This window comes from Euleptes europaea, chromosome 17 (genome assembly GCF_029931775.1).
Source record: "Euleptes europaea isolate rEulEur1 chromosome 17, rEulEur1.hap1, whole genome shotgun sequence".
Lineage (NCBI taxonomy): Eukaryota > Metazoa > Chordata > Lepidosauria > Squamata > Sphaerodactylidae > Euleptes > Euleptes europaea.
The window spans coordinates 40,585,740-40,598,790 of NC_079328.1; the positions used below are offsets into that span (position 1 = coordinate 40,585,740).

The 13,051-nt window shown below is 46.0% G+C and overlaps 1 protein-coding gene across 1 annotated transcript; it reads left to right on the forward strand.

The window, feature by feature from the left end:
* The first annotated feature begins 337 nt into the window (after positions 1-337).
* On the forward strand, positions 338-10,710 carry LOC130488898 (borealin-2-like). The gene is made up of 10 exons (XM_056862578.1): positions 338-476; positions 3,797-3,925; positions 4,228-4,277; positions 4,628-4,688; positions 5,076-5,152; positions 5,522-5,586; positions 6,150-6,248; positions 8,558-8,687; positions 9,654-9,740; positions 10,663-10,710. The coding sequence occupies exons 1-10, from the start codon at positions 338-340 to the stop codon at positions 10,708-10,710; spliced, it is 885 nt and encodes a 294-aa protein (XP_056718556.1).
* Positions 10,711-13,051: the final 2,341 nt, after the last annotated feature.

Sequence of the window (13,051 nt, forward strand, 5' to 3'; positions counted from 1 at the left end):
AGAAAAGATTCGTGTTAGTCTTTAAGGTGCTACTGGACTCTTGCCCTTCGGTATCTGAAGAAGTGAGCTGTGGCTCACGCAAGCTCATACCCAACCAGAAAATATTTTTGTTAGTCTTTAAGGTGCTACTGGACTCTTGCCCTTTTCTATGGCATTGAAGTCCCTCCCCGCCTCAAACCCTGCCCTCCTCCGGCTCCGCCCCCCAAACCTCCAGGTAATTCCCTACCTGGAGCTGGCAACCCCACCCCACCCCCGGGAAAGGGCGTGGCAAGCCCGGGGCCGGGCTTTTCTCTCCCCCGGGGCGGGGTTCCCAGTCCAGCCTGCCTCTGCCTTCGCCATGGCGCTGCGAAAGCAGCATCCCCCCGGGGCGAAGAAGCGCAGCGGGGACTCGGGCGTGGAGCCGGACCGCAGCCTCCCGAGCAAAGAGCAGCGGGACCAGCGCATCAGCCTGTGTCTGCGGGATTTCGACCAGCAGGGTGAGGAGGGGCAGGGCGGGGAGGGCAGGACTCCGCCCCGGGTCTGCACAACCGGAGCGCCGGGCTGGAGATTCCCCCCCTTCCCTCCCTGGAGCCGAGTTCGAGTCTGCCTCCTTTCCGGGCAGATTCGGGTCTTTGTCCAAAGCCTGGCCATTTATGCTTGGGAATTAGCAGGGCGTTCCAGGCTGAAGCGCCCAGCAGAGCCACCGGTTGCATCGCTAACGCGCGGCTGTGATTCTCCTTGCTTCCTTGAGGGGATTCTTCGAGGCGGGGGCGTTAAAGGGGGCTCTTCAGAAAGGCGGTTCGGCGTGAAAAACTATATATATATATAGTTTATATATATATAAGGGCAAGAGTCCAGTAGCACCTTAAAGACTAACAAAAATATTTTCTGGTAGGGTATGAGCTTTCGTGAGCTCACGAAAGCTCATACCCTACCAGAAAATATTTTTGTTAGTCTTTAAGGTGCTACTGGACTCTTGCCCTTTTTGAATACTGCAAACAGACTAACACGGCTACCCACTGTGAATTATATATATAAAGTTAATATATAGTTTTTCACGCCGAACCACCTTTCTGAAGGGCCCCCTTTAACTCCCCCGCCTCGAAGAATCCCCTCAAGGGGGCTCTTCAGAAAGGCGGTTCGACGTGAAAAACTATATATTAACTTTATATATATATATAGTTAACTGTATATATATAGTTTTTCACGCCGAACCGCCTTTCTGAAGAGCCCCCTTTAACGCCCCCGCCTCGAAGAATCCCCTCAAGGGGGCTCTTCAGAAAGGCGGTTCGGCGTGAAAAACTATATATATATATATATATATATATATATATATATATATATATATATATATAGTTTTTCACGCCGAACCGCCTTTCTGAAGAGCCCCCTTTAACGCCCCTGCCTCGAAGAATCCCCTCAAGGAAGCAAGGAGAATCACAGCCACGCATTAGCTATGCAACCGGTGGCTATGCAATGTTTGCTAATGGCTATGCAAACAAAGGGACGAAAAAGCAGGCGAGTGGGGGGGGGCTGGAATTTCTCCAAATTTCTTTTTTTTAAAAAAATATATTAAATTTTATAACATAAAACAAAACAAACAAATACAATAATAATAGTATAAAGTAAATTAAAAAAATAAAATTAAAAATATATATATTTAGTTTTTCACGCCAAACCGCTTTTCTGAAGAGCCCCCTTTAACGCCCCCGCCTCGAAGAATCCCCTCAAGGAAGCAAGGAGAATCACAGCCGCGCGTTAGCTATGCAACCGGTGGCTATGCAAACAAAGGGACGAAGGAGCAGGCGAGTGGGGGGCGGGGTCCTGGAATTTCTCCAAATTTCTTTTTTTAAAAAATTTTTTATTAAATTTTATAACATAAAACAAAACAAACAAAATACAATAATAATAGTATAAAGTAAATTTAAAAAAATTAAAATTAAAAAAGAAAATACAAAAGAGTATCTATATATACTTATTAATACATTCATGGTTACAAAATTATACAGTTCAAAAAGATACCCCTTCGACCCTCCACCCACCTTAAAAAAGTGACCCATCACCCGACTTCCGAAGAAGTGTCTAAACAGTTTTAAAGATATCTATTAACAATAAAATATAAGAGTATTTAAACTAGTTTCTATAACTCACTAATTAAAGTAGTAAAATCCATTTTTGCCAGTTTATCCCAATATATGATGGCCTTTGCCCAAGTTTTTTTAAATTCTTCCATATCTTTTCCATATAGGAATTCCGTTAATTTGGCCATCCTCATATACATCCATATTTTCTCTCTCCAGTCACAAATTGAAGGTTTATTGAATTTCTCCAAATTTCAACAGCCTTATTGGCATATATAAAACAGTTCTGGTAAAATTTGCCAGACAAAGGGTCACAGTGGCTGTTACCGCACTAGGTATTCCCAACGATGTATTAAGAGTTTGGAAATGCTGTAAAAAACATCGCTTTAAAAGGGTTTTTGGATGCCACGGCTTATAAATGGTTGGAAGACGTCTTCACAGCTAAAGGGGCCAAACAAAGTGCGAACAGTATTTTTTATAACGTTTTCAAACTCTTAATACATCGCTGGGAATCCATAGAAAGTGCGAACAGTATTTTTTATAACATTTTCAAACTCTTAATACATTGCTGGGAATACAAGTGCAGTAACAGCCAGTGTCTGGGGTATCTGCGTCGTTATCCTGAGACCTTACTGTATGAATCCAATATCTCTTTCAACTTTATTGCTGATTGGTTGGGATCATCTAAAATCAATAACAAATCATCAGCAAATGCTCTCATTTTAAATTCCTGTTTATTTATTCTCAAACCAGGTATATCTTTTGATTCACGAATCTTACAGCATAGGGACTCCAGCACCAAAATAAAAAGCAGAGGTGAAAGTGGACATCCCTGTCTGGTCCCTTTTTGTATAGTACATTCTCCTGACATTGATTCATTCACCAATATTTTTGCTTGTTGTTTGGTATATATAGCATCTATACCTCTTCTAAATCTTTCTCCAAAATTCATTGTTTCCAAAGTCTTTTTCATGTAGTCCCAAGAAACCATATCAAATGCCTTTTCTGCATCCAGGAAAACAAAAGCTGCCTTGTGTTGAATATGGTATTCATAATATTCCAAAGCATCTAAAAGTACTCTAATATTCATTCGGTGAAGCATTCTAAAGGAAGCCAAGAGGAATCTAGCTACCGACCAGGTTACATGGAAATTACAGTCATTTAATAGGAAACGAACAAGCCCCGCGTCCGTTTGAACTCGGCTGTCTTTTAGGAGCGGTTCTATGTTTTTTTCTCTGGCCGAGATGTGTCGTTCACAGTGCTGGAGGATGTGAGCTACCGATTCTGGTTGTTTTTTGGGGCAGGAACAATGGGGGTTACCGCACTTTGTATTCCCAGCGATGTATTAAGAGTTTGAAAATGTTGTAAAAAACATCGCTTTAAAAGGGTTTTTGGATACCACGGCTTATAAATGGTTGGAAAACGTCTTCACAGCTAAAGGGGCCAAACAAAGTGCGAACAGTATTTTTTATAACATTTTCAAACTCTTAATACATCGCTGGGAATACATAGAAAGTGCGAACAGTATTTTTTTATAACATTTTCAAACTCTTAATACATCGCTGGGAATACAAGTGTGGTAACCCCCAATGTCTCTTCTCATAAGGGGTATTTGTGTATTTTTTTTGACCTTTTGTGTCGGGACCCTGCATAGGCATTTTAAATAGGGGCTTTGAGCGTGCATCAGAACTGACCCTGGGTAAATGGCCTCTGGGTTGCTTTTGTTTCCTCCCAAGCGAAGGAGAACCTGCAAGCTATGAAGGAAGACCTAGAGGCGCTGCTGCAGACGGCCGAGAAGGCCTTCCGCGTGGAGCTCCTGACCATGCCCCTGCTCATGCGGCAGATGAAGAGGAAGGAGCTGATCCGTGAGTGCGGGGATGGAGCCCGGCCACCTCTACACGCGAGTAAGGCAGGCCAAGGCAGGGGGGGTGCTGATTCAGTATAAGGCAGCATCATATACGATTGGCCGGATGGATTTACACTCCGATGCATCTGACGAAGTGAGCTCCGACTCTTGGAAACTTATGCTGGAGTACGTTTTGTTGGTCTGTTAGTTGCCGCCAGATTCCTGCTTTCATAAAGAAAGAAAGGGTCCTAGAAGAAGCACGTGATTTTTATGTATCTGCAACCTGGGACCTTAACCTGATTGCCTTTCTCTGTGTGGCAGATCTGAAGGAAGAAGACGCAGCTGCCACGGTTGTGGCCGCGGTGACAGCGGTAAGTTTTCTTTCACGTAGCGGCTGTCAGCTTCACAGAAATGGGATTACGGCGCACTCCGGTGCCTTTTGATAGCTGTGTCGATGAGCTCCTTCGTAGCACGGCTTTTCAAAGGCGTGCATTGAGTCCAGCCTTCTCCCCCCCCCCCCCCCCCCGGAGTTGTCAATCTGTCTTTAAACAGCTGTGATGTACCAGGCTGAATCTGCATTAGAGGTACCGCAGAGATGCAAGTCTTAGCCTTTCTTTCTTTCTTTCTTTCTTTCTTTCTTTCTTTCTTTCTTTCTTTCTTTCTTTCTTTCTTTCTTTCTTTCTTTCTTTCTTTCTTTCTCCTCCACTTGTCTACCCTACAGAACGACTGCTCGGTGGGAGAGGGGCCCAAACCGAAGCTAGTAAGAACAGGCAGCAAGCGAGGTGAGCTGATTTGATCTCGATGCTTAGAAGCAGTCCTGGAGGCAGATGCCTCTTTGCCGTGGATGAACGTGGGTGGGTGCTGACCATACCGAGAGAGGCTTTTCTTCTTGCCAGTTTCCCAGTTTTGGGGGGGGGGAATTATTCCAGGACTCCCCCCCAGTAGTTTGTTTCATTGTTCAAACCACGCCAAATCCGCTTGCAAATGATCGTTTAAGTGCATCAAAAGTGAATTGAAAGTGCATTATTCCGCATGTGTGAAAGCACCCCTAAAATGTTCCGGCAAAGTCTTTTGAGAGATGGTTGGCTCTCTGTACCTAGCCCATGTGGGAGTTAATTGACAGCCAAACATTGTGTTCCTAACAATGGTCTGCTAAATGCTCCTTCTAGTTAAGGTCACCACAATTGTGCAATACGAAGATGCAAAAGAGGAGAGCGGATCGAAAACGAAGAAGACGTCACAAAAAGTAAGTATGGATTCAGGGGTCGGGTGATGGGTATCTTGCTCAACAGTGTGTGCATGTCCCACCACCAATCCAAGAGCTCACAACTGTGAGCCAAGGCGCGCATATCAAAATCTTGTGGGATAGTGCAGACAGGTTTGCAAATTGCTTTGTGGCTTTACTCACAAATGCTGCACGTACCGTCTTCATCTTGGAGGAGACGGTGTGAGCGAGTAGAACGTGATTCAGTGGTTCAGGACTAGAACCTCGCCATGGTGGAACTGGGCCGGGCGTCAGAACTGGGTGGCTTCCAGGAGACCTGAGCTAACTCAGGATTTTCTCGTCGTTCCCAGTTTGCCCGTAACTCAGTTGTATTGCTTACTCTTTCTCCAGATTTTCAAAACCAAGTCGTTGGCTTCCTTGACATCTGCCTTTAAGGGCAAACAGGGTGCTTCCTGGTAAGAAATACCTGGCGCCTTTTTACTATCCTTCATTCAACACCTTAAAATAGATGTAGCCGAGATGACAAAACGCATCAGCTTGCAAAACCACAGTTTTGCTGAATGGTTGAGGACTTGCCTAGTTGAAAGTAAACTCCAGGACCAAATCCGACTGAAGTTAGACGTTAGTCCTCTTGATCTGGGTGCTCAAATATCTCTCCCGTTGGCGCCTGTGATATTCACAGTGTTCAAGTTTGGCTGTGTTACATTCTTGTTTCTTAAAATGCTGTTTGTTTAAATTTGTTGATCTTATCCAGTAGAGGATTGTAGGGGTGGCCATGTGAGAATAACAGCCATTGTAAAACTAACAGTTCAGTCCTTCCAGGCAAGTCACCACCAAAAAGGCCCTGCTTCTTGTAGCTATCGGCCTAGTCGTGGTGAAACGTCTGCCTACCGGAAGATAGGTGCAGGTGCAGGTGTGGGAGGAAGCTCTTTCTAGATTTGAAAACCCTGTCAGTGGCGATTGTGTTGGAATCGTGCGTGCCTTTTTTTCTTCTTCTTCTCCGATCTACTTTGGCCAGGTCTGCATGCTCCACTCCAAACGTGAGAAATCCTGGCAAGCTCTGCCTGCTTGAACGGTCAGCATCTGCCCCTAAGTGCACCCCGCTGGGCTCTAAGAGGTAAACCTTGCAGATTTTTGAGTTTTGTTCTCAGTTTTTTTGGCTATCTGTGATAGAAGAATACTTGCTTGGACTTCCAAATAGGCAAAGAGCAGAGGCTAGATGGCCATCTGTCAGCAGTGCTGATTCTGTGAACTTAGGCAGATCATGAGAGGGAGGTCAGGAAGGGTTGCATCAGTGCTTGGCTCTCGTGGCCCTTTCGTACATGCCCAGAGAAATGCTGATCGCTACTTTGGGGTCAGGAAGCAATTTTCCTCCAGGCCAGCTTGGCCAGGGATCCTGAAGAGTTTTTGTTGCCATCTTCTGGGCATGGAGTGGGGGGTCACCGGGGGGTGTGGGGGGAGGTAGTTGTGAAGTTCCTGCATTGTGCAGGGGGTTGGACTAGATGACCCTGGTGGTCCCTTCCAATATGATTCTAACTCTTTCTTTGCACCCATTAATGGAGTACATCAGATTGAGTTTTGGATTGAATCCCTGCTTGGCTGCGAAAGCTTGGAGGATGGTCTTGAAGTCATCTCTCTTGATTAAATCTTTACCTTGTGGAGATAAATTCAGATGAGCCCTGCTGAAATGGCATTGAGTTTCTTGGAGGAAGGAGGGGATAAAAACAATGAGTTTTAAGGGTGGCTGAAAGAGAGATGGTCTCTGGGAAGGAATCGGTGGATGATCCTGGATGACTCCACTTAGATGTATCAACTGTAGCACCCCAAGGCTACATTGTCAGTGGCAAGATTTGTTTCAGTCCTTATATCCCTCCAACACTAGATATATGCTGCTCAGGATCAATTGATCAAGGAGCTTCTAAGGGATAAAAGGAAAGGAAAGGAAAGGTATCAACTGTAGCTGTGTCAAACTTGCAATCCAGCTTAATAGGAGCGGGTAGTGTCCGAGAGTCTTCGCTTGTTTGCCAGGAAGTCCTTGAGTCAAATTTCATCTTGGCTAAAAATTTGCAAGGTGGCTTTAAGCCAGCAAGTGCCCTACGGTTCCCCTTCCTGCAGTATCGGGATGAAGATACTGACCACGCTTACTGAGTTTGTTGACTTGTTTTTATACCAACCCATTCAGTCCTTCTCTCAAGGACCTGAGGGTGATGTTGCAAGGGTGACATGAACATCTCCGAGAGAGAAGCAAAGGTGGAGTCTTGCTTAGAGTGTCAGACTAGGATCTGGGAGAACAAGGTTCTAATCCCCACTCTGCCACAGAAGCTTGCTGGGTGACCTTGGGCCAGTCACACACTCTCAGCCAAACTTAACATAAGAACATGATAGGGGCTCCTTTGGGGAGGGGCTGTGGCTCAGTGGTAGAGAATCTGCTTGGTATGCAGAAGGTCCCAGGTTCAATCCCCGGCATCTCCAGTTAAAGGGACTGGGCAGGTAGGTGATGTGAAAGACCCCAGCCTGAGACCCTGGAGAGCCGCTGCTGGTCTGAGTAGACAATACTGGCTTTGATGGACCAAGGGTCCGATTCAGTATAAGGCAGCCTCATGTGTTCATGAACATAAGAAAATAAAGGTCATGCTGGATCAGACCAAGGCCCTTCGAGTCCAGCAGTCTGTTCCCACAGTGGCCAACCAGGTGCCTCTACGAAGCCCACAAACAAGATGACTGCAGCAGCATTATCCTGCCTGTGTTCCACAGCACCTAATGTAATAGGCATGCTCCTCTGATACTGGAGAGAATAGGTATGCATCATGACTAGTAGCCATTTTGACTAGTAGCCATGAATACCCCTCTCCTCCATGAACATGTCCACTCCCCTCTTAAAGCCTTCCAAGTTGGCAGCCATCACCACATCATGGGGCAGGGAGTTCCATAATTTAACCTGCCTCATAGGCTTGCTGTGAGGATAAAATGGAGAAGAGAACTCTGTAAGCCGCTTTGGCTTCCTGTTGGGGAGAAAAGTGGGGTATAAATGAAGTAAATTAAACAAGCAACCCAATAAATTGGGTCTCCCAGGGCTGTGAATGACTGATTGGAACGGTGGTTTCTCCAATCCCAGTTCAGCACTAACCACTATACCGCACTGATTTCTGATTTGTCTGTTGAGGGATCTGAACGCTGAAAATGTGCTGTGGAGATGCGTTCATGTTGCCTTCAGAAACGCTATGGCTGTGCACAAAATCTAGATTAAGTACCTGAACTTTAGTGTGTGTGGTTTTAGCATTAAGAGAGGTTTTTGTATTTTTCTGGCTTGCTAGAAACCAGAAATCTCATTTCGCCCCGGAGCAACGGTTCACGAGATCAGCCTGTTGGTAGCTTCTTTTTACTTTGGCAATACCAAGACTGATTCCTCTTCTTCCTTAACCCTAGACTTCCCCAGCAGGGCCTCTCCAACAGCACATCTGCTTCGGAAAAAAAGTTTGGCATGGCTCTCAGAAGTGCTTCCATGCCGCAGGAGAAAGCGGTTCCCTTTGTCAACATCCCTCTGGCTGATGGGCAGGTATTGTTCTGGGACTGTGGTGTATCTGGCGTAAAGACTAAATCCAGGCTGTGTCTGTCAGTCAACTTAAGGAAACCTGGCAGTGTGACGTATTGGTTAAGAGCAGCAGACTCTAATCTGGAGAAACAGTTTTGTTTCCTCACTGCGTGAAGCCTGCTGAGTGACCTTGGGCTAATCACAGTTCTCTCAGAACTCTCTCAGCCCCACCTCCCTCACAAGGTGTCTGTTGTGGGGAGGGGAAGGGAAGGTGGTAGAGAAAGTCAGCATATAAAAACCAACTCTTTTTCTTCTTCTCCTCTTCTTTGTTGCCTATTCCAATAACAGCAATGTTTCTGAGTGTGTGTGTGTGTGTCACAGCTGATTTATGGCGACCCCGTAGTATTTTCAAGGCAAGAGACGTTCAGAGGTGGTTTGCCATTGCCTGCCTCCCTGTGGGCTGAGAGAGTTCGGAGAAAACTGTAACTGGCCCAAGGTCCCCCAACAAGCTTCATGTGGAGGAGTGGGGAATCGAACCCTATCCTCCAGACTGGAGCCCACCATTCTTAACCACGCTGGCTCTCCAGGCAATGTCTGTAGCCCCTCTTTGCTCTTGCGTTCCCTACCAAGTCAACATTTCTCCTGTACTCTGTAATCCAAGGCTGGTCCCAGTCTTGATGTGGGTTGTTAGCCATCCCACAACCAGGTGGAGGAGGGATCATGTGAAATGCTGCATGCTTCCTTGGGGTTTTAAGAGACTACAGGAAGAATGCACAATCCTTGTGCTGTTAGATTCAACCCACAGTGATGAAGCCAACTGGAGGAAGTTCATTCCTGGGATCGTAGCACCTGCATGTGGACTAATAGCTGCACAGGTTTTGTGACCCCAGCAAATCAACTTTCTCGAGATTGGAAGGGAGGGAAAGTTGACCATCGGCACCTTCTACTGGCATTGTTTGTCCCAATTGGTACCTTTCTCCTCTTCTTCAGACTCTCTGTTCGGCTAATGATGACCTCCAGAACATCAACATGGACTTGCTAAATGATGACACTGTCCAACATATTCACACTCTAGTGGTAAGTATGGAGAACAGAGTGATTAATTAGCTAGTTCTTTCCACCCAAAAATGTGTCTGTTGAATGTCGTTCTTCTAAAAGCAGCTTCCTCCCAGTCCAACCCAAAGCAGGAACAATCCAGTGTAACCCATCCTTGAAAATTATTGGCACAAATGTAGATTCATTGGCACGTGAACATACCACATTCATGAAGTCACCTCATACTGAATCAAACCCTTGGTCAATCATAGTCTCTATTGTCTACTCAGACTGGCAGCAGCTCTCCAGGGTCTCAGATGGAGGTCTTTCCTATCACCTACTGCTAGATGCCAGGGATTGAACCTGGGACCTTCTGCACGCCAAGCAGATGCTCTGCCATGGCCCTTCCTGTGGTGGGAGTGGAAGTTTTATGTTTTGTGCTATAAATGGCCAAAAGGTGGTAGTTCATGTGTGTGTTAAGCATCCTCCAAAACGTCCTATCTTTAACAGCCTTGCTCAGATCTTGCAAACTGAGGGCTGTGGCTTCCTTTATAGAGTCAATCCATCTCTTGTTGGGTCTTCCTCTTTTCCTGCTGCCTTCACCTTTTCCTAGCATTATTGTCTTTTCCAGTGACTCGTCTTCTCATGATGTGACCAAAGTATGATAGCCTCAGTTTGGTCATTTTAGCTTCTAGGGAAAGTTTGGGCTTGATTTGATCTAGAGCCCTCTTATTTGTATGGTTGTTAGTACTAGGCCACAAAACCGCTTGGAATGGGTTTGATTCTACTTAAAATATATGGACTTGCTGAAGTCCAGAAAGTGACTAACTTCCCACCCACCCCCGACTTGACTATGCATGATAAACAGCTGTAACATTGAGGGATAGGTTAAAAAGTTGGTACCAGTTGCCTAATTCCTTCCTTCCTTTGTCCTCCTCTTCTCTCTTTTTTGCTTCTTCCTTAGAACCAGTTGACAGTCTTATGTGGAAAAGCAACAGTTAAGCCAAGCTGATGGAATCTCCCGCTGACTCTTTCCAATCCTGTATGGGAACGCTTTAGATAACTTCAGCCTCTGTGATGCTGCCATGCTTAATTTGATGGGTGATCCTTTTTCCTTTTGTTTTTAACGGCTTGTACATTATATATTAAACTTTGTATTTCTTCACAGAACTGACTTTGGTGCGGATGCTCGTACAAAAACGGTGTGGTGCCCAAAAATTACCCGTCCCACACAAATTGCTCCACTTGAGTGCGGTGTTTGTGTTTTGCAGTAAACAGAATAGGCTTGATCAGGTCAAGACTCGATGGCCGGGCCCTGGTCCTAAACAGCTTTGGGTCTCCCTACTGGCATTGATGTGTGTGGAGCAGTGTGCCCATGTTCTAATCATGTGCTGTCCGGACAATGGTAACAGGTAGGACATGAGACTTTGTACAGCAAGCGTGTTCCACCTTCACCCTTATTTTAAAGCCTTTTGGAGAAAGGCCCTCTCAGAACAGAAAGCTATTTACTGATTATAGTTTTCCCACCCTGACTCCAAGGAGTTTAAGGTGGTATAAATAGTATTTGGCTTCCTGTTATCCCCTACCCTGTGAGATAGGTTAGGTTGAGAAAGTCCAAGATCACCCAGCAAGCTTCATGACACAACAGGGATTTCAAAACTGTCTCCCCTAATTCCTAGACCAAGCCCTATGAGGAAAGGTTGAGGGACTTGGGAATGTTTCGTCTGGAGACACGATTGCTCTCTTTAAGTATTTAAAGGGCTGTCACTTGGAGGAGGGCAGGGAGCTGTTCCTATTGGCAGCAGAGGCTAGGACTTGCAATAATGGGTTTAAATTGAGGGCAGAAAGGTACTAGCTGGATATTAGGGGGAATTTTTTTACGGTAAGAGTTTTTGCCAGTGGAATCAGCTACTTAGGGAGGTGGTGAGCTCCCCCTCACTGTTTTTTAAGCAGAGGCTGGACAAACACTTATCCAGGGACGCTCTAGGCCAGGGGTTCCCAGACTGGGCTCCGTGGAGCGCTTGGTGCTCCGTGAAACATCTAGTGCTCCATGAAGAGATTGGAAAGAAAAATACTGTCATTCGGTTTAGTATATAAGTGCTAGGTGAAAATTAGTGCTCCATGATGAATTTCTCTCCTGAAAAGTGCTCCACGACTCAAAAAGTTTGGGAACCGATGCTCTAATCTGATCCAGCATTGAGCAGAGGGTTGGACTAGATGGCCTGTATGGCCCCTTCCAACTCTGATTCTAATCATTTGCAGGATTGTTGACAACTGTTCTCCTTGCCCATCTTAACCTGTCTGTTCTTCAAGCTTACCTTGCTGTCACTGAAGATAAAAACACCCACACTAAGACTTGAGGTTTACCTTTTAAAAGACTTGGGTCAGATGTGTCAACGTAAGGGAACTCTGCTGGCACGGAGCACGTCCCGACTGATCTAGGGGCTGTCCCCAGGCAACCCTACTGCCAAATGACGTAAGGCTGGCCAGAGTGAGCAGGGCAGGTTATTGGGTGTTGGTGGATGGCCAAGGTCTTAGAGCTTTGCTGAAGGGATGTTTCCATTAAGGTTACTCAGTCCCTAAGCAACTGGCAGTTATTAATAGATTCTTACGGTGGCAAAGGCAATGGACTTATCTCTGAAGCCTGCGCAGGACTCCTGTATCCTTAGCTGGTGGTGTGGCTGTGTCTTGTTTACAGTTGAGATGGATCTTTTAGTTGACATTAGATGCAATTTTTTTGGTGCCGTCAAGTCACAGCTGACTTATGGCCACCCCATAGGGATTTCAAGGCAAGAGACGTTCAGAGGTGGTTTGCCATCACCTGCCTCTGCTTCACAACCCTGACATTCCTTGGAGGTCTCCCTCCAAGTACTAACCAGGGCCAACCCTGTTCATCTTCTGAGATCGGATGAGATTAGGCTGGCCTAGGGTTATCCAGGTCAGGGCGAGGTAATTTATACATCTGCCTCTATCCCTAAAGCCTTAAGGAGAGATGGACTCGCATTCCAGCTGCATCTGAAGAAGTGAGCTGAGACTCACGGAAGTTCATGCCCTGCCAGAGATTTTGTTAGTCTTTAAGGTGCTACTGGACTCTTACTCTTTTCTACTGCTAGTGACAGACTAACATGGCTACCTGTCGTGATCTCCCTCCCCACAACAGACACCTTGTGAAGCAGGTGGGGGCTGAGAGAGTTCTGAGAGAACCGTGACTGGCCCAAGGTCACCCAGCAGGCTTCACGTGAAAGACTGGGGATGAGAGTTCTCCAGATGAGAGTTCTCCAGATGAGAGTCAGCTGCTCTTAACCACTACGCCACACTGGCGGTTGGTGGCAGTGTGCCCTGCAAGAAGGCCT

Coding starts and splice junctions, on each gene's coding strand:
- LOC130488898 (XM_056862578.1), top strand. CDS start 338: ATGGCGCTGCGAAAGCAGCATCCCCCCGGGGCGAAGAAGCGCAGCGGG. Junction 5,587..6,149: donor GGCAAACAGGGTGCTTCCTG/GTAAGAAATACC, acceptor TACTTTGGCCAG/GTCTGCATGCTCCACTCCAA. Junction 6,249..8,557: donor ACCCCGCTGGGCTCTAAGAG/GTAAACCTTGCA, acceptor CCTTAACCCTAG/ACTTCCCCAGCAGGGCCTCT.